Here is a 21,163-nt window from a genome sequence, read left to right on the forward strand (position 1 = left end):
CCTGAGGGCCGCGGCCCCTGCACGCCGCCGCGGCCGGCCCGGCCCTGGCACCTTCCCCGGCCTCCCGGTGCGCTGGGCCGAGCACCTCCACCCGGTTGGACGGCGGCCGAAGGCACCCCGCCGCCTCGGGGCTGCGGCCTGGCCCTCCCCCGCCCCGGCATGGCTGCCCCGGGGCCGCCCGCACAGCCCGGCCCGGCCGCGCCTCACGGCGCCTGCGCAGCGGCCGGAAGTTCCGGGGCAGCGGCGGGCGGGGACGGTGAGCGATGGCGGCCGGCGGGCTGCGGGCAGTGCCCGGGGCCTGGGAGCGCCGTGCCCGGGGAGCGGGGCGGTGGTGGGGCCGCGTAGCCCCGTGGCCGGGGAGCGGAGCGGGCCGGGGCCGGGGCCGGGGCCTGGTAGCCCCGTGCCTAGTAGTCCCGTGGCCGCGGAGCGGTGGCGGGGCCTGGTAGCCCCGTGCTCGTGCCCGGGTAGCCTTGTGCCCAGGTAGCGAGGCGGTGATGGGGCCAGGTAGCCCCGTGGCCGGGGAGTGGGGCAGTGGCGGGGCGTGGTAGCCCCGTGCCCGGGGAGCGGAGTGGGGTGGTGGCAGGGTCTGGTAGCCCGTGCCCGTGGGGTGGTGGTGGGCCCTGGTAGCCCCGTGCCCTGGTAGCCCCGTGCCCTGGTAGCCCCGTGCCCTGGTAGCCCCGTGCCCTGGTAGCCCCGTGCCCGGGGCAGGAGGCTGCCCACCCCCCGGAGCGCAGGGCTGCGGTCCGTCCCGCCTCGGGAGCGGCCTGTTCCTCAGGGCCTGGGGGCGGCGGGCAGCCGGGCTGTGCCTGGAGGGGACTTGTTTTAAACCTGGAACAGCCGAGGTTTCCTCAGTTGCCTCTGCGGCCCCGCTAAGCCCCTGCTTGTGGGCCAGGCCCCCCCAGCAAAACCCAGCAGCCTGGCGAGGAGAGGAGGAGGGTGCTTAGAGTGACTCAGCCCATTTTTGGATTTGTTTTTTTTAAGCAGTATGTTCACCTCAATGAGTAAATGTCCTTATTTTATCAGTCATTACAGTCTGGCTACGGACAGAGCGAAACAATATGTTAATATCACAGCTGACTTCTAGGTTACTGAAGGCTTCACGAATTGCAGGTAAACTGATGTTGTGTGACCTCGGTTTCTGGGGGTTTTTTTTTTGTTTGTTTGTTTTTTTAATTTTCCTAAGGTAATGAGGCTCCCAGGAATTTATTTCCCAGGAAGCAGTGCAAGAGTGGTGAGGCTGTTGTTCATTCAGAGGTTTTCAAATGTTCGTATGTCTCTGATCTGTTCTCTCCGTACTGTGTAGTTCTGATCTGACCTCTTTTAAGCTTAGGAGGAGATTCTTTAGCCACAGAAAGGCTTAATGCAGTGAACAGTTCCCTGTTCCAAATTGTACTTACACACAGCTTACACGATAAAGCACTGTATAATGTATTTTTAGCAGGTGGCATTACAGCAGCATAATTAAATTCAAATTAAAAAATACTTGCTTATGTGGTGGGAATGTAATTTTTGTAAGCAAATTCCTTTGTTAGATTATTCTGGCCACAGTTACCTGGTGGTTTGAGAGCTGGGCAGAGCTTTTCTTAACATTCTGTTTTGACAATTCTGCCTTTTAAGTGACGTTCTTTTCTTCTCAAAGGCCACCTTTTGCCAAGGTCAGTGTCTTCCTTTCTTTGCTATCATTCTACATCTGCGCGCTATAGCACACAGCCGTCTAACAATAGCGGAGCCCAGCCTCAGCAGTGGTATGCTCTGGACCCTGAACTGGAAGAGGTGCTGATCCCCAGAAAACTTTCCATCAGCCCCTTAGAAAGCTGGCTGACAGTTCGATACCTGCTACCTAAAGCAGAAGTCCTTAATGCTCAGGAAGAAGCGGGCTATGAACCTCTGCAGCGATATGACTGTCCTCCATCTTACGAGGGAGCTGATGTGGAGGAAGGAGAAGGAACAAGTAGCAACAATGTTCAGTGTAAGAATGTTTTGAAGATTCGCAGAAGGAAAATGAATCGACACAAGTACAAAAAGCTGCTAAAGCGAAGAAAGTTTGTACGGAGGAGGATAAAGGAAGGTCGCAAGAAGAAGCGTCAGGTGAGCTCAGGGTAGAGAGAACTTCTTGACATAAATGTCCCCTCTTCTCAAACTGGCCTCTGTTCAGGTCTCAGACGATGTGTTTAAGTGGAATTTATTTGGGGAAAAATGGCAGCAGCTCAGAGCGCCTTAATAAATTCAGTATTTACTAGTACAATAGCTTTTTCTGTTTTGTGTTTGACCTGTACATCTTCAAAACCTGAAATGTAGAATATTTCTGTGGTTGTAAACATACATGTGCGACAGTTACTGAGCGCGATTTCTGTTGCATGACAGAAACTTATAAATACATGTAGCTAAGAGAGAAGAATTTTAGCATTTGTGTGAAAGATAAATTCACGTGTCTGCATTGTATCAGGGAGACTGGTTTAATCTTAATTTATCTCCTGTCTTGCCAACATCCTCAAGTGCTTCCTATTGTCTTTTTCTATAGAGAAGCCTTTTACTTCCCATAATAGAAGGGGTGAGGGAAGACATGGGCCTTCATTCAAGCTGTAGATGGTCTCATTCAATGCTACCTTTCACTAGTCTGTTAGGTTTGCTATAATATAGTTTAGCTCATTCTCTGGTAATTTTCACCTTGCCTTGATGCAAATTGGGGTTAATTGTTACTCCATTTCTTCAGATTTGTAGGAAGCAGTGCTGAACACACTATCATGAGGAAAACCTCTAAATTTTTCTTAAGTTTCATTTTCTGTCTTCTCAGTTTTCCTCACACAGGACTTTTAAAATAATGCTACCAGAATCCTATTGCATTTTAATGTATTTTCTGCAGTAAGGCTAATTTGACACATAGAGCAAGCTGCCTACTTAAAACCGTAAAGCATTTGGTTCTTCTGTGTGTGTAACATCTAGATTCTACTTGGTACATGTGGGCAGTGGCTGAATACTTGAGTGTTGCTTTGAGCTGTGTTACCATTTCTTTTTTTTTTTTTTCTGTTTTAGATAAAATTTGAGAAAGATTTGGAGCGCATCTGGAAAAGAGCTGGTTTGAAAAGTCCTCCTGCGGGATGGCAGACACCCAAGATATTTCTGAAAAGTTCAAAGCGATAAAAACACTTGTAATGAGTTTTAACATGTAATTGTAATTAAAAAAAATATTTAAGTATGTGGATTACATTTAACCTTTTTCTGAGTGTGATGAAATTAGTAGGAGGATACTTTCAGTCTTGGTGAGCAGTTTTCCAAGGACAAACCTGACAGCAATATGCTTTTTCTCCCCAAAAGAATGGTGGGAGCTCTTGTATAGTGACATGGTGCTGCTGTGTGCAGTCCCGTGCTGCTGCCCCCAGCTGTATGTTAGGGCAAAGGTATCAAAGATTGCAGATGAATTTATGAAGATTAGACCGAACAATGTATTGTAAGAACAGTCAGTTCTGGGAGATAAGCAAAAGAATTCTTCTCATTGTATATAAGACACAAGCATTTTGAAAAGTTCTTTTCAGAATCTCATTCTTTCATAGCCTTGCTGTAAAAAGGCTGGTGTTTGCTCAGAGTTATTGTGAAGTAAGAATTGGCACATAATTCTGTAGAATATATCTGAAAAAGATTTGATTTTCACCTGTCTGAAGCCTTGGTGTGCATGTGCCTTAGGCATTGCATGAGCATCCTTAAAAAGCAAATTTATTTTTTCTGTTCTGTTTTGTGCTAATAATTTTTTTTTTTCTACAATTGACCCTTGTCATACAGAACATTCAGATACTGGTATCAGTAAAAGTTCAGAGCTGATTATTCATTAACTATTTGTGACCAAGGCAATCCTGTTATCAGCTGGTTTTATATGATGGAAGAGACTCACGAAAGCTGTGAAGAATACAAATGTTTAAAATAAACCCTGAGAGAGGACTTTATATCTGTCAGAGTCAGAGACTTTATATCTGAGTTCTCTTTTGGGTTCTGCTTTTGATTTTTCTGTTTGAGGCTATTAACTTTGGTTCTGTGTGATTCAGCCCTTCCCTGTCTATTCTAGCAGATAGGTGGGGTGGACTGGCCTCTGAGAGAAAGAGGGGAAAAAGGAACGAGCTGTGTAGGCTCATCATTCTGCAGCATACAGGGAAACTACCCTGAAAATTTATTCCTTTTTATTTGCTAGGAGCAGAACACTTGACTAAACTGAAAAGGAAGAGAAACAATAATGTGCGGAACTCATCGGTGCCAGGTACAGTTTAATCTCACTGCAGGAAGGACAGGTGACTCCTGGCACACAGTGAATATGTCTTGGGTTCTGTGTGTGGTGCTCTGCTCTTCTTATTGCTAGATGACAGTGAATGTAAAGCCTCTGAAACTCCTTAGACATTAATGTAGAAGCTAGCTGGGTCGTTATGTTGGTATCTTAAGGAAAGGGTACACCCACATTTAAAAATGGGTTAATCTTGCTAGAGAACTGTTGGCACTCTGAGAACTGTATTGAAGTCCTGTAGAAACATGTGATTAGCATATTTTTATACTTTTTTTTTTTCCAAACCATATGTTAACAGTAGGCAACTTTGATTAAAAAAAATTAAACACATGTTCCATCCTTTTCGTGCTTTAAATAGGCAGCGGTTGCTTTTAACCAAGACCAGCAGGACTCTTTCATTCAGCCTATTGTCAGGATTTCAATGAAGAGGAGGATGTCTAGCCATGAGCCTTAGAAACTCACCAAGTGAGAGAAGATTGAGTGCTGATTCTGGCTTACAGGTTTGTTAAATATGCAGAGTGCATCTAGGTGTTTCTAAAATACCAATACACATTCCCTGCACAAAGATGCTTAGGTGAAAGGCTGGGGCCTGAGAGGATTAGTGCCTTTGAGGTCAGGTCTGTGTCTTTTCTTTTTTTTTTTTTTTTTTTTTCTTTTTTTTTCTTTCCCCCTAGTCACATTTGTTTTAAGAGCCTTTATGCCAGCATTGTTGTCTTCTGTCAGTCCTACAGCTTCTCTTACTGCCTCTTAGTCCAAACTTGCTGGTTTTCTGTCTAGGGAAAAATGATAATTAGTTTACATGTTTCTAGGAGATTGCTGGTTGCTGAAGAATTGCAATGCCGCTGGAATTACACGGAGCAATAGACTTTAAAAAGTAGCATGCCCTGTTCATTTGTCAGTGCTGTACCTCCAATTCCAGTTTTGAGGTTTATTCTTCCTTGATTTTCTTTTTGTCTTAATCCTGTAACTTGCGTCTTTGTTCTCTGTTGTAGTCTCTAAATCTACCAGCTGCCCAAGGGTATGTTAGCCGTCCTTATCCATAAGGCTTAGGTTGGTCTTATCTCTCTAGTTTGACATAAAATGGTGAGGCTGTAGATGGCAAACTTGTTCATTGTTCTCAGGCGTGCTGGTATCATGCAGGCAGAGAACTTGTACCATTTTCCTGGATCAGCACCACCACCTTGCTCTCTAACTTGTTTTTACATCCTGATACTACCTAGAAAAGAGAATGATTGAAATGGTGGGAATTGCAGCGCATCATCATTCAGTACCTTGTGATGTTCCACGGCAAGTGAACTCTTGTACTAAGGCAATGATGTGTGGTGGATTGCAAGTCTCCAGGAAGTGAAGTAGCTTATTAAATGGTATCCTCTCTAAGTAGTAATCCAAATTGTAGTGTGCCAAGAGAAGTCATTGCTTTTACATCTATTAGATGTAATTACACAGCCACGTATAGAAATCTGGAACTACTGTGTAATTTACAGAAGTGTCTGTAAACAATCCATGGCAGTTACTGCCAGTCTTAGTCATATGAATGCTATATTCTTTTTTACCAGAGTACCTCAAAGCACATCTCAGGATTTATATTTTCTTTGTGGCAGATGCTGCAAAGACTGTCTGTCTTATGTGGCACTATCAGATAATATATACCAGGGTTGTATCAACTTGCTTTAACTTTCTTGACCACAGGATGCAATTTTAAACTCTCTGGTACAGGTAGGCGAAAGCTCCACCTGTTTTTCTGTAGGGGGAGCACGAGTACATAAAATACTGTTCACAAAGCTTTACAGTTGCTGGTCCTCTCCAAAATACATGCATACCAACATACCAGTCTACTTAGTAAATGTATATGTGTATGTGCATATGTAGCCGTGGTAGCTGCAGACAGGAAAGGTTTGACTGTTATAAATGAACCTCAAAATATTTAAGACTTGAAGGTTTCTCCTTTATTTCCTTATTATTCCTCACTTCTGAGAGGAAATGGTTGAAACTCAGCAGGAGGCTGCTGGGGAAATTCGTGCTTTTTATTGCAGAGACTGGAGATACCCAGTGGGATAGTGATTTCATGTTTGAAACTACTTGACAGTTGTTGGTCTGGAAATGTCCCTTAAAACTGGAATATAAAACCCCTTACACTCATGCTTACATCCCTAATTCTTGGATTGCCTGTACTTATACAGAGACAGCAAGCTCAGCTGAACAGGTTTGGTAGTTTTATCATAGCATTCAGGTTTGTGTTGAAATGAGTTGCCTCTAAAATAGGAAGTCAGCTGCCTCTGAAGGGGTGAAAGTTCTGCATTTTCTCTTAGCCAAAGCATCACATTGCAAACTCAGAGAGTGTTCTCCCTTCTGGAAAACTCAAAACATAGCAACAGAGTGGTAGTGGGCTTCTGACATAGCTGTGGCAGAAGTACTATCTCTTTCTAATGCTAGCAAATAATGGTTGCTGGCAAACTGGAGATTTTAGTTGTCTCTTTGAGCTGGATAGCAGTGTTTCTTACTAGGGTAGGAATTAAATGTATTTCAGGAATCTTCTCTAGAAAGTGTGTTGTTCAGTCACACCAGTGTGGATTCTTGAAGTTCTTTAGAGGCTTCTGGACATAACAGTTCTTTCAGCCACGCAAATTAAACCAGTATAACTTAAAAATAACTTACAGCAGGGGATCAGGCCTGATTGCATATGGGGAAGGGAGCAATGCAAAAGAACTGCTTGCTGCAGCTGTTCCTCAATTGTTGTGTTGTCTAACACCATCCAAGATAGGTTTGCTTGGCACAGGGGTGGGAGAGTGTGGATTAACTGCCAGTAATTTGCATAGCTAGACAGACTATTGCTTAGTGGTCCACAGTGTTGGTGGTCCACAGATGAAGTGTTAGCAATGACAGGTTTTTAGAAATGATGATGAAGCAGGAGATCTGTGATGCTGATGGGGAGCAGAAAATTTTATTTCAATTCCCTTTTTTATAAAGAGAGCAACCACACTATTTTAGAGCAAATGAAGAAGCCAAGAAGGCTGGTCCCTTTGGTAACAAGGATTGAACCCCAAATGGGTGGAAAGTAGAAACATTTAAAATGTGTGTAAATTGCAGCAGCTTAGCAATTTGGCTTAACATCATCATGCATAAAGAGCAGTTAACCATAGCACCTCTGGTCTGGAGTCTACAGATGAGATTTCAACAGTGTATGGCAGCTGTTTGCTGCAGCTCTCCACAGAAACAGGCTTCTTGGTAATTGTCTGCTGTAGTTTTGACTCAAAGTTGAACAGAATTAATTTGGAAAAGAGAAAGTCCAGCAGTCAATGCAAGATGTTTCTTTCCTCTGAAAATCTTGTGCTTACCTTACAAAACATGTTGGATAGTCTGCTAGCTGTTAAAGCAGCCCTGAGGTCATGCAGGAGCTCATGGATGCCTTCTCCATGCTGTCCTTGGCACAGACAGACAGACTGGCTGTCCAGGAAGGAGCCCTGTGGAAAGGAAATGGAGTGGAATGTAATGATGGTTTCTTCAGCTCCTGCTCATGAGACCGGACCTGAAGCTGATTCAAACCAGGAGCTGCACAGGTTGTGATGGGACCAAAGATTTCACATCGAAGGAGAACACTGATCTGAATTGAGGCTGTAGATATGCAAAAGGTCTGAGTGTCCTTAAATCCTAAAGCACAGGGAGCCTGGAAAAAAAAATTGTGTTGGTATTACCCAGACAGTCAGATTTTGTTAGGCTGATGGACTGTGATCTTGAAAACGTCCAGGTCAAGAGAGTTTATTCACTGTGTTTTCAACTATGATTTCATGGGAGCAGGCGCGTGTGTGTTGAAGGGCTGGGGACAGACCGTGGGATGCTCAGTAAACCTGGCTGCACGCAACTGTAGCAGCAAATGTAAAGAGAAATATTCTTCACGTTACTGTTGTATTGGCTCCTGATAGGGGTGCCTAAGAACCTGGTTTTTGGAGTGTGGTTTTTTTTGTGGTGGTGGTGTGTTGGTTTTTTTGTTGTTGGTTGGTTGGGGTTTTTTGGGGAGGGAGATTGTTGGTGTTTGTGGGGTTCTTGTTGTCTGGGTTTTTCATTGTGCGGTGGGGTTTTTATGTTTCTTGGGGGTTTTTTGTATTGTTCAACATCAGAGGGGGCAGGGGTGAAGCCTCCTCCTTTGCTGTAGGAGGATTCCTCTGCATACCGTAACTCTGGCACCAGAAAACCAAGTTCTTTCTATGTCTGTATTGTGGGAACTGTCGTTCTTTTCCATTAGTAAACTCAAAACCAGTCTTAAAGGGAGTAGTACGTGTTAGCCCAAGTCAGGGAATGTTTATGAGCATCTGATGCACAAAACACACCTTCCAGGGATTTAATAGGATCTTGCTCATGTCACCTGACTACCATTGCCCAATAATTCCTGAACAGAAACAATGTACCTTTACTCTAGTGAGCTAATACCCATATTAAATGGTACACTTCTGTATTAAAAATTGTCTAAAAGTTACCTGGGATAATTTGGTGTATGTTCATTGGCTTCAGTAGCTCTGACTTGATCCTTCTCTAAATATGAAGCTGGCTGTACTTCAGTGGGTGTGAATTCTTGTCTGTATATTCCAAAGTTAATAAACCATGCTTATTTACACGAGCTGAAAATCTATCTGAAGTGATATTACTGATTTTGCAAACAGCACCTGCGGATAACTAAAATTATATCTTCTCATTTCACCATTCATGCTGTTCTGCTGTTGGCATTTCTGTTCTGACTGTGAAAACATCCTGGTTTGGGTTCACTTGGGCTGAGCCTGGTCAATTACTCTCCAAAAACAACAGCACTCTGTACTCAACGTGGAACGTCGCATTTGCAGAACTGCAATGGTTTTGAAAAGTGGGTTTTGCTTTTCCTACTGATTTTTAAATTTTAAAAAAAGAAAAATCAGTAACTGTAGTTCTTATATAGACATCTGAGCTAGCTTTAAGCAGAGTGTGCTGACTTTCCTGTGGACGTATCTGTTCTTGCTTGCCTTTCCCTGTAAGACAGAGGAACAAAACTGAAACAAGTTGTTCTGTGAGCCAGAGAATTTAGGGGAATTGATACATCACTCTTGTGTAAATTCCCTGAAATAAGACTGAATTTTTTAGTCTTACTCACAGCATGGGCACTAATGCATCTTTCCTCTGTTACACTAGTTACAAGACTTGTAGGAACTATAGAACTATGAGACTTGTCCCATACTCTCAAATGTAGCTGAAATTGAAATTGGCTATTGTGTTTTGAAATAATGGGAAGGAGGAGGGGGCTGAATGGACAGTGGAATCATATAACTACATGTGCCTTGTTTACTTAGGAAGCGTGGCTAAAATCTTGTTTGAAGTAGAAAAATAACATGAAATATTGATTAAAAAAGCATTTTTTCAGTTGTTCAATAAACAAGACTTGGTGCTGATCAGGCAGGTCTTGTGCTGAGGGACTGTCATTGCCTTTGGTTTATGTAGGTCTGGAGACAGCACTCCTGGAGCCTCTCAGCTGCTGCAAGGACTTCAGAGTCCCATAACCACTTGCAAAGTGATCGTTAAGACAAGGATGTGGAGTCCTGAGCAAGGAGTCAGCACATCAGATAGAAAACTAATAGCTTGGAACTTGTCAGGTTTATTTTAAGGGTATTAACAATTCATGGCAGGATGCTTCTAGCTGAGCTTTATCACCAGGCAGTGAGGAACTGGTTAAACTTGAAGAATAAGCAGTCACAGAAGAACCTGCCAAATTTTTTTTAAAAAAAAGGTAGAAGAAACTACAACAGTTATGGTCAGCAATGTGACTATGTGTAAACAGCACCAGTTACTCACCAGCTCCGTTCCCTGGGTGCTTGAGTCAGAGCTGTTTCCTCAACTGATGAGGGGTTTTCGCTGCTGTCAGCACTGAGGCAGCTAGTTCATTATGGAGTCGCCAGCTGGAGTCTTTTCAGCAGCAGAATCAGCAGGTACATCCCGAAGGCAGAATCTGTGACTGGTCACCTAGGCTTAGCAGGCCTTCATTTGGCTTCCCTGACCATTCATATGGTTTCAGTTACTGTCCAGGAGACGCTGCTGCTGCATATGAGCTTTTCTGTTGTTTTCTCTAGGTCTGAATGGGCATCTGCCAGAGAAATCTCGGTGCCTAATTTTAGTGTCTTTGTGATATGGGAGAATGGCCTGTATTATTGCTGGTATCCTGCCAGCTGTGAGAACTCCTGCTGTAGGCCCACCAGAAGGTAGGACAGAGCTAAATGTGTCCTACTTTCTGATAACATCATCCATCCCTTGTGGAAGGGAAGAGAGTTGTAGCCCTTGGAAAGACAGGAAAGGCTTTCTCTTGCAAGTAATTTATGCAAAAACCTGGGACTGTGAAAAGAAAGCGAGTGGAAAATAACAATCTTGATATCCGTGCCTTGGGTGCAACACTTTCCCCTTGAGTGATTTCTAATTATGAAAAGGAGCTGGGGAGTGGAAGAGAGAGCAATAAAAATACATTTATGTAGCTTTCAGTGTAGGGACAGCTGCTTCTGGTGTAGGGCTGCTAGGTTAAAGTAACTTAAACATTTCCCATTGTATTGATTATTGCATTATCAATGAAATGAAATGCATTACCACATTTGGTGTCATGGGGCTGCTCCCCAGCTCGGTGTGGGGACTCTAAATGAGCTTCACGGTTGTTTTGGGTTGTGGGGTTTTTTTATTTTGTTTTTCTTCCCCCCTCTTGAGATGGTTTCTGTTACTGGAGCATGCAGAGGCTGTTGAGGGGGATGACAGGTTCCACGGCTCTGGAGAGCTCTAAGAGCTTGTGCTGTTCTGCACAGCTGTGAGAAGCTGGACTGGGAGGGAGCAGTACAAAGCATGTATGTTATAAACTGGGCACTGGTACGGATCACCTCCAGGCAATAGTTTCTGTCATGTGCCTGCCTGGGAATTGACTCGGTGTTAGCACTCAGGTTTCAGGTATATGCTTGGAAAGAGGAAGGAGGTCTGCTCTGTTGAGCCAGGGGAAAGTTGTCCTCTTCCATTCTAAAGGACTGTTGCAAAAAGCCTAAAGCCAGCAAGGGGAAAGCCAGTTTGTTTGCTGTGTATTCCAGCCTGGAGTAGGTCAAAATCAGCTTAGACGTGCTCATAATTTTGGCTGCATCCTACTGAGTGATGGTTTCTTTCCCTTAATACAGCTCACGGTTGGTGTGTCTTGGCCCTTTAAGCTGCACTGAAGCGATGTGGCATGTTTGATGTGAGAAGCTTTTTCCTTTTTGCCTTTGGTATTTGAGAGGCCTTCAGCAATGTTCTTAAAACAAGTGCAGTTTTCCCCTGCAAGTATCAGCTCTGTTGTAAATAAGAAGGGTACTCATGCAATGATGGAAGCTGTGGCTTCTACTAAAGGGTAGAATTAGGTGCTTGAGTCTTTGGGAGTAATTGCTGATTTCATATTATCATCTTAGGTTAGAAGGGATGTGTGGGGCAGGGTCTCCAAGTGCACATCCCTTCTTTCCACTGTCCTAAACCATTACGTAGTGGATTTTGTTTATGAAGCACTTGGCATGTTCTGCTCCGGAATGGCTACACTTTTATTGTGGGTGAACATGATAATTTTGAAGTGTTCTTTGGCGTTTTGGGTAAAGGCACTGTGGGATTGTTCCTTCAGTTTCACTAGACAGTGATAACAGCTAATACTGCCTTAGTGTGATGCTTTTGCTTACTGTTCTGCATGGTAACTGGGACACTTCCCCCTCTACTCCCTTACTCTTACCATGTTATTTTATGGAACCATGAAGTACCAAAGGAGCAGCCTTCTCTGCTGTGGTTCTGTCAGGAGCACCTCATTATCTGTGACTGTAAAGAGCCAAGTTTCTATACATTTACAGGTTCCGTATTTTCTCCAGCTAAATCATTCCCTCTGGACCTGTCTGTTGAAGGTAATTTTGCTAGAATCATCATGCTGGGGTATTTCACTTTTCCCTAACTCCTCAAGGGCACTTGGAGAGCAGGCAGTTTTTTTCCAAGAAAAATTAGGCAGTTGCATGCTTTTCAACCATTTTTCATAAATCGTACTTTTCAGAGGATGCACTAACTTCAGAATACTGTTAATTTCTTCATTGATGGCTGGCTACTCTCTGTTGATATTTGTCTTTAATAAGCAATTAAAAAGGACCTCAGAGCTATTGGCTGATTTCATTTAAAAAAGGAATAGTAATGATGTTTATTAGAGTAAGAAATCCCGAGAGATTAGAGAACACTGAAAGGTTCCATGTTATACCACTAGTCTGACTGGGTTTATTGTATTGTTTAAGAGTTAATAAGAACTGAGGAGCCAGGAGCTTCTGAGCTCTGACATGTTTTCCTCTGTGATGTCTGGCAGGATACTAAAAAATCTTGTTTCTCATTTTCCTCTCATTCCTAAAGGGGGTAGAAATCCTTTTCTTCTCAAAAAGGTAGAAAGTTAGATGTAGTACTGTAGTAAAATACTCAGATCTCTGGATAGAAGGAGCAATGCTGGTTCAGGCGGGTAGGTTTGTGTGCAGAAATAGAACACTTGATTTCTAAAGGAGGCAAAGCAAGCAGCACCCTGTTTTCTTCAGCTAAAGTTATGGTTGCCAAAGTCCTCTTGGATCGATCTAGAGCAAATACACAATTCACATAGACAGCCCTTAAAAGTTGGCCAGGCTTCATGTTTGTGTGTCTAAATTTGGCAGCAGGATTATACTGCGTTATGGAAAGCAACCTCCTTTCAGCAGAAGTATTTTTATTTTAAATGAAATGGCCTGCAAACCTGAGGTAAATAATAAAAGTCTCAGTAAGGCAACCTTTGAGCACCCTTTTCAGAGCTAACCTATTAATTTTTCCACTCTTCCCAGTCATTTGTGATCTCAAAATAAGATGCTGTGCCTGGAATCCCGCTGCTTAATTATTTTAGGCGGGTGCAACAGATGGGTTGCAATTAGTGTGAGGAATGGAGTTTCCCTTCAAAAGCTCATAGTACCAGGACACTGTTCCCATGCACAGAGAGACCAAAAGATGTGGTTTGAGGCACCATGCTGATGGTCAGAGAGGGGACACAACATGTCATCTCTCAGCTAAATGTGTCTTCTCCCTGAGTACTCTCAGAACTTTCTGGTTCTTGACAGAAATAAACAATGCTGTGTGCTTGTGGCTTAAGCTTTTCCCGTGTTAGAGAAACCTGCCCGACTGCTGCCTGTGAGATTGCTGGAGAACGGCTCTGGAAAAGGCTCTCTGTTTAGTCCTCCACTAGCGCTGAATCAGTGCTGTTAGTGGGTGATTGATTACTGCTTTTAATTTTGTTCTGGCATGGAAGCTTAGCAGGTTACTTGTGAGAAACACAAAGAGAAACAGGGAGTTAGGCAGGAACAACTACGGTGTCGAAGCCTGTTTAAGTATATGTGAATCTTCCTCCTCCTTCCTCCTGCAGAGTGCTTTTTGGTTCAGACCTGGATGTTCTTGTCTCTGATCAAGGAGAGCAGAAGCACGGGGCTTCTTGGTGATGCATCTCGCAATAAGGGCCTGAAAGCACTGTAAATTCTGTAATGCTGCCAGCCTTGTGCTGATGAGTGTCCCATCGTAAAGCTTTGGCAGTACAAGCAGAGACTCTGCCCGTGTGTCCTTCTGCCTGTGGTGAGAATGGAAGGAGTGAGATTCTGGTTGTGCTGTGTTCGCAGTCAGCCAGGACTGTGGTGTGTGTGGTCAGCTCACTTGGCTTGCCCAAGGGCATGCGAGTGAGTAGGAGCACTGGACAGTGATGCAAGACTTCTGGATACTGTTCTTCAGTGGTCTTGGTCCACCTGCTTCTCCCCTCTGTCCCTCAGAACCTACTTTCCTTCTGTGGGATTATAACAACTTCCGTGTAAACTACCTTGAGATCTGGAATGAAAAGGTTTGTGAAGCGCAAGCCTCTTCCTTACAGAGGAGTGTTGCTGAACTGAGAGATGCGACCCAGGTCTGGAATTCGGAAAGTGGGTAACAGCCAGGTGGAATGTCACAGTTCTGAGCTGCTGCCTTCTCTTGCATTTCTTAAGACAAGCACACTGGCTGAGTAAATGTTCAAAGTGGTGATTTGGTCCCTCAGTCATTTCCTCCTGAATCTCGGTGCTGCCTACCATCTGCCAAATTGGACCAGTCCGAGGTATCTCTGCCCTAGAGGGGAGCCAGGCAGTTTCACTGTGGATTTGAAAAAGCCAAGATGCTATAGAACTGCAGCTCCCCAGGGAGTGAGTCAGTCCTGTGTCATAGGTTGGATACCCTTCTGTCTCAGGCACTTGATATTCAGAAGTTAATCTGGGGGGATCATTTGTCTGTATAGATCTAGAAGCTTTGAGGGCACTCAGTTGCAAGTGGTAGCTTGTCAGGAGCCCCCCAAAAAATCCCCCTGCTTCTAGCAACTCACAGGTGCTGGCTGCTACTGTGAGCCTTAAAGGAAGATTAACAGATGCATATACATGAGTAGAACCAACTCCTGAAGTTATGATTGACAGTAACTTCAATTCAGATTTGCATATTTTTCCATCCTCTCAGGAGCTTCATGGTTCATGTAGTGATTTTCAGCTCATACCTGCTTGCTGCCTCTTTTTTTTTTAATTTTGTGTGGTGAAGACACTACTGGCTCCCAGAATAGACTAGGAGATAAGTACTTAACATTTTAAACAAAATAAAATTTAAACAATATAATTTCACTGCGGTCTCTTGAAAAGAAGCAACAAGTAGTAATAATTCTTGTATGCACTGGAGAATTGGAATACTGGCAAGAGCTAAGAGGTGAGAGGGATGCACCAGGCTGTTGTAAAGTTAAAAATCAGGGTTCTGTCCAAATTATATCCGAGTTCCACGTATCATTGAAGTTTTCCAGAGCTGAAAGACAGGAAAGAGACTTTGCCTAACTCTACCCGTCAGTCTGCATCCATGCCAGGCTTATGTGCAGAGCGGGGCTTCTCATAGTGCCAGGGCTTTGTAGGCTCCCTGAGGGGACAGAGGCAGCATGGTCTGCAGAGTAAGGTCCTGCTGGGCTGCTCTGCGGCTGGGCTGGGTTGTATTCTGCCACTGATCAGCATGCTGTGTGAATTTGGGTGAGTCATTTCCTTTTGTGTTGCATGCTCCTGGCTGTTTAGACTACAAACTTGCCCTGCCAGAAGCTGCCTGTGCTGTGTGTAGAGCCTGCCCCTGTTGAACAAAGACGTGTGATACCACCACTGAAAAAACCTTTGCAAACATGAATGAGGGACCAGAAAAAAACCCATAGAATGTGTTTTTAGATTGTCTGTTTTTAAAGACGTTTATTTGAAACAATCATGGCAAACTACGTAAATCTCTCTCTTTTTTTTTTTTTCTTTTCCAACTAAAACAAATCAGTTTTTACAGAGAACTGATTTTCCAGGTTTCCCTTTTTACAGGCTTTGGTTTATGCCAAAGATATTAAGAGAAAACTATAATTTACACCTTCTTTGTGGATGCCAGTGAGGTGGCGCTTGGTGTCTTTATCTCCCTTCCTGATTTGCTTTGCTGCTTGTTGTTTTCCCGTTTCTCATTGCTCAGTGTTTTCTTGGGGTGAGGACTTTGATTCTGTTTGTACCTTCTCTGTCACAAAGGGATCATGAAATATTTTGATACTTGATAGCTGAGAAAAAGCTGCCTACACGTGGGGAATTCTGTTTCTGTGGCTAGCCTAGATAGACGCTCACAGCCCATTATTATTGTCACCTCGTGGAAGTACTTTAGCTGTAAGGAGGCACCTCTATAGTGCAGGGGACTGTAGATCTAAAAGCTGACTAAGAATTATGAACTAAAAATTAGTTCAAAAGAAAGTCATTGCGGAGATAGAGGCTAGTACTCAAATGTTCTCATCATCTGGTACCCTACACAAAGTCATTGCCTGCTGGGATGGAGGAGGTTGTGCTTAAAATAAACACCATTAAAACACCAACCAAACAACAAAACCACCACCTCAGTGAGTACATTTATTGATCTATTGGGATTTAACCAACTTATCACTTAGCCTAACTGCATCTGATTCAGGTGCTTATTTGGAACAATGTGGAATTTGATGCTGATTCGTAAGAACTGGGGTTTTAAATCAAAAATGTTTACGATTTACAGGGTTTTGATGGTGATTTTCACAGGTTGTGAATGGCATGAGACATTGTATGAATAGGCAAATCTATTCAGGACCAGAAGAAACATCTGGTGAAGCACAGCTGTGTGGGATCTACAGAAAAGACAAGGTGATGAGAAGGAGATTCTGCATTCTCTTTTCTTTTAACAAATAGAGTAACCAAATTTCACCACTACCTAAAGCTCTCTAGTGGTAGGATTAATGATCTGATGGGTATTTGTAGAACACAAGGTTTTATGAGGAGGATTCATAGCAAGTATAAACTGACATAGGCCCATGGTCATAAAGCTTGCTGATTTATGCCTGCTAAATATCTGCCTCTGATGATTTTTTGGGGGCACACAAATCCATTTGGATTTTCTCCCCACACTGGACCTAGCTTTTCTGGATTTCATGTTGTCAAAAAAACGCCAAAATGCATTTTTATCTTGGAAAAATAACCTTCAGGCTTCAGTCTGGGGGAGAAAAAAAAAATCTGTGTTGGTTTCCTGGGCAATTTCTCTGTTTTTGTAACTGGTTTCTATTAATGGTTTTGAGATGAATCCCAGGAATCTGAGGCTGACTGCTTTCCAACAAAAGGGGGTGTTTAAATATTGTGCCATCCAAAGATACTAGATGACAGGAACCGCTGAGCTGTAGAGACGCCTTACGGCATAAGATGCAGGCAGAGCTCTCTGACCTGTTACGAGGACAGCAGTGCTGGAAGAACATATAACCACATACATGCTCACGTATTCATCGATTCAGGAAGAGAGAAGTCTGCTCGGATGCTACAGTTTAACTCCTCACTTGTGCATATCTAAGTCTCTGCTAGGCAAGCTACAAAGCTCAGGGCATTAAGCAGAAGATCAAAAACCTGTGAAGATTCCATCTAATGGAATATCTTGCATACCTGTACATTCTCATTAATTAGTTTATGCACCAATGCCTTTGGCACATAAGGAAGTAGAGCTTTCCAGCTGGAGGAAGAAGTTCAGGAGTTGGCTGCAAAGGACAGCCCCTAAATAACACTTAACTGTTCCTGGGCAACCCTCTTGTTTTGCTTCGGGAGTTCTTGGGCATAGCATAGCTTAGACCATTGCAGTGTCTACCACTATGGGGTGGTTTTGTGGACTTCACCTTTCTCTTGGCTGGAAACAGGTTGTCCCAGAGGTATTATTAACTGTTGCCATGATATTACTTTATACATACCTAGTATAAAGGGAGCTCTGCCATTCTTACACAAGAGGCATGTGTATTTGCCTCAGCTGCTGGTTTGGTGACTGCATCACAGGCTGGTGGTCACGGTGGACTCCAATGAAGTAAAAAAAAAGCAGAAAAGCATCTGGGCAGACCTTCAACTTGTCATTCTGAATATGCTTTTCAGAGAAGGCAAATGAGGGGCTTTAGCATTTATGGCTAGAGAACAAACATTGTAATGCTGGGTCTGTAAGAGGTACACGGCTTGTTACCTCACTGGAATAATGACAGGCTTCACTTGACAGCCCTGTTATTGTGGTTGAGTCTCAGTTTTGTCCTTTTAGTTCACAGCTCTCGCTGTAAGTTGGATTATTCCAGGCTTGCTTATGGGCTGCATTGCAGCTGAAAGATTTAGTTTAATGAGAAAAGCTTTGCAACCAAACTAAGCCTCCCGGGAAGTGCATACCCTCTGGTAATTCACATGGTTCTGTGTTACTTTGCTCTTTTCCATCAGCGGGCAGCTCTGAAGGCTTCCCCTAGCTACACCAGCTCTTAGGGGCAGTGAATATGGGTGCGTATTTATCCCTCTGAGTGTTACAGGTTGATCACACTACTGGCATGACAGGGGTTAGTTGAGCAATTCCCACTAGAAGGTAAATGATGTCATTGTACATTAACCCTGAACTTCAGTACCTATGCCTTTCTCTCTTTTGCTGTTTCTATGCAAAGCTCTGTTTCTGCTTATGTTCTTGGCTTTGCAGGATCCTTGCTGTCTTTGTCACTGTACCTGTCAATTAGCACCTTTTATTCTCCCAAGCTGTAGCATTCCCTACTACTTTTCAGTTCCAGGAGTTATCCTTGCTTCTGCTCATAGTAGATATTTTCTCCCTTCCTTTGATCATGGCAGAGTGCTATGGGTCCTGTATTTAAAGAAGATCTAAAGAAGTTGCTGGTAATAAGCATGGAGTGTTAGAAAATCCTGTGTACAAAGCCTTGTACTGTAATTTGTGTCTTTGTGTCAACAGAGCGTTAATTCTGGCATTCCTTTTTAATACATTACATATATTTATAGCTGTGAAAACGGGGTGGAAGTGGCCACTTCCACTCCTGCTTCCCAGGGTTAATGGTTTTTAGAACTGCAATAAAAGGATGGAGGGTAGCTCTTGGCATCAGACCTGTTCCTGCTCTGATACTTGCTCAGTTTTTCTAGACTGGTGGTCTTCAATTCAGACCTGTTGGGATGTCTTTCAGTGCAGCTCACAGCCATGGAAAAAAAACCCATGAAAATGGAAGAGATCAGGAAGAGGAAACTTCCTGGCAGACATGGTTTGCCCATTATTGTTTCCCACAAGCTAATTAATCTTGTGACCCCTGCACTGTCTTTGGGCAGGCCTTTTTTCCATCTGAGTCACCAGCATTTCACATCTGAAAGAGATATGAAATACCTATTTCATATCACTATAGATTTCGTATCTGAAATAGGGGTAAGTGGAAGCACGGGAGCCCTGTTAGCCTGATCGGCGATGAGCATGGCAGGTGCAGAGCTCTGGGAAGCAAACCCACTTGTGTTGGTGCTGGAAGGTTCCTTTCCTTTGTCTGGATGAAGTTGCTTTCTTTGGACAGGATTTGTGGTCAGGGTAGACAGCTGTATATGCTGCAGTGGGCAGCTAAGGGGTTGCTTCTTGTTTTGAGAACCAATACCCAAAATACCTCTGGGAGTGAGGAAGGAGGCTAGGGAACACTGCTCAGGGCAGCCTCCGTGGAGGATCTAGTTAACAATTCACTCCTAACTGGGCAAAGTGTTAACACAGCTGCTTTTCCAGGAGGATCTCTTTGGACTAGCAAAGCTCCAGGAAGGCAGGGCTGAGTAGAGACTGTGCAGAATTAGAGCGAGGAAAAGGCAAAGATCTGTGAAATAGCCTCTGTGTCCCTTTCCTCCTCTCGACGTGAACCCCTGAAAAGCTGTTGTTCTTTCCTTCCAGTGGATGGTTTTCTTCAGGAGGCTTCAGTGTTTAGACTCAAACTTGGCTTCTTTCAGTCAGGAAATAGCCAGTTCATGAGAGCAGCAACCACAGCAATCCGCATCCATCCCAGAAGTCATGCAAGAAACAGCCAGTAACCTCTGCAGCGCCAAAGCTAGGAGGCAGAAAGGTGGCAAAGCAACCTGGAATTGCAGCCTGGAAGGTTCTGGCTGTGGTTGCGAGAAACCAAGGGAAGGAGAGGGTGCTGTATTTGCTGTCTGTGCAATGGGAACGGCTTCTTGCCTCCCAGCCAAACATTTTCCAGACTCTGCTCTGGTGACGCAGCTGAACAAAAGGCTGTCAGATTGGAGCTTCTCCTCTGGCTCCCTGGCCTGACAGAGACAACAGGAGAGGCTCCTTCTTCTGCCAGACTTCTGGGCAGCAACAGGGCAGCACCTCAGCTGCTGTCAATCAGGATTGCCTTTGTTATGATGCTGAGAATCTGGCAGCAGGTTTTCAGTTTAGGGGCACGGCACAGTGGGAGCCTTTGCTGCACGCAGGTGGTTATGGAATTGGACTAATGCAAGTACCTGAGACTAGCAAAGACAAGCCTGTGCTTTTGTGTGAGGGTTACAGTTGGGCTGGACCTGTGAACGTACAGGCTGTTGTCATCGCTTAGGTGGTGTGTGGGAGCTCGGACTGTGAGTGACTGTATGTATCTGTCCACAAAATTCCCCACGTGATATAAATGACAGAGTTGAAGTTTGCAGTGAAATTTTGTGGGGTTCTTATCTGAAGATTATTTTAAAACTTTTCACTAGAAGCGAACTAGCAGTGATGTGGATCTGTTTTGGATGGTGTGAAGACCTGCTGGAGTTAACAGTAGGGTTTTTTCATGGTCAAATTATTTAATAATAATAGCTCCAGTCCCTTGGTATTTCTTCAGAAGTATCTGGTTCGGTCTGCAGCTGGAGACAGGATCCTGGACTAGATGATGTCCTGATCTGATTTAGTCTGGATGTTTTCAAAATTTCCCTTGTTGCGGAGTATAATTATTTAAATGTTTATTTAGGTTTTTGTTATAACGCCCTCCTCTTCCCTGAAATACAGCCCCCTCTGGGGTGGAGGAAATCTCTCTTCTGGTATACTAGATGGTGCAGAAAATGTCAGAAGGAAAAATTCAAGTGGGGCAATTATTTCCGTGGAGTGCCGTGGGAAGGCTACTAGCTTGTATTTTTAAGCTGTCTTATGAGAGTCTCACATATATTTAGCTCTGTTCTATAGATGGATGCTTAAGAACAAGTTTTAATTCCCTTTCCCCAACATTTTCCACTTGATGCCTAATCTGACTGATTTTTAAATCCACTAAACACTGTTAATGTTAAAGAACCATCATCTAACAACAGAATGCAAGCAAACAGAAAGCTTTACCAGTGGTTTTTTTTGGTTTTTTTTTTTTTTTTTAATGTATAGTAGCGGCAGCTACACTATTTCCTGACTTTATACTCATGTAATTCTCCTGCAATTCTTGTATTAAAAGACTCCTGGCTAATTCAGTCACCTACAGAGATTAGGTTGTTAGGCCTGCACAAGGCCAGATTCAGATGGAGCCATATTCCAGGTCTAAAGCAACATTTATACCTTTCATACCTGGAT

General features: G+C 43.8%; 1 protein-coding gene across 3 annotated transcripts; it reads left to right on the forward strand.

Annotated features, from left to right (window-relative positions):
• The first annotated feature begins 144 nt into the window (after positions 1-144).
• On the forward strand, positions 145-3,196 carry AURKAIP1 (aurora kinase A interacting protein 1). 3 transcript variants are annotated; one of them, XM_056333185.1, is made up of 4 exons: positions 145-256; positions 1,024-1,110; positions 1,640-2,088; positions 3,034-3,196. In XM_056333185.1, exons 1-4 carry the CDS (start codon positions 160-162, stop codon positions 3,139-3,141), a joined length of 741 nt encoding a protein of 246 aa, XP_056189160.1. In that variant the 5' UTR covers positions 145-159; the 3' UTR covers positions 3,142-3,196. The 3 variants fall into 3 exon arrangements, with proteins under 3 accessions (XP_056189160.1, XP_056189162.1, XP_056189161.1); XM_056333187.1 differs by lacking the exon at positions 145-256 and adding an exon at positions 271-480; XM_056333186.1 differs by lacking the exon at positions 145-256 and adding an exon at positions 480-504.
• Positions 3,197-21,163: the final 17,967 nt, after the last annotated feature.

This window comes from Falco biarmicus, chromosome 3 (assembly GCF_023638135.1).
Source record: "Falco biarmicus isolate bFalBia1 chromosome 3, bFalBia1.pri, whole genome shotgun sequence".
NCBI classification, from domain to species: Eukaryota; Metazoa; Chordata; class Aves; order Falconiformes; family Falconidae; genus Falco; species Falco biarmicus.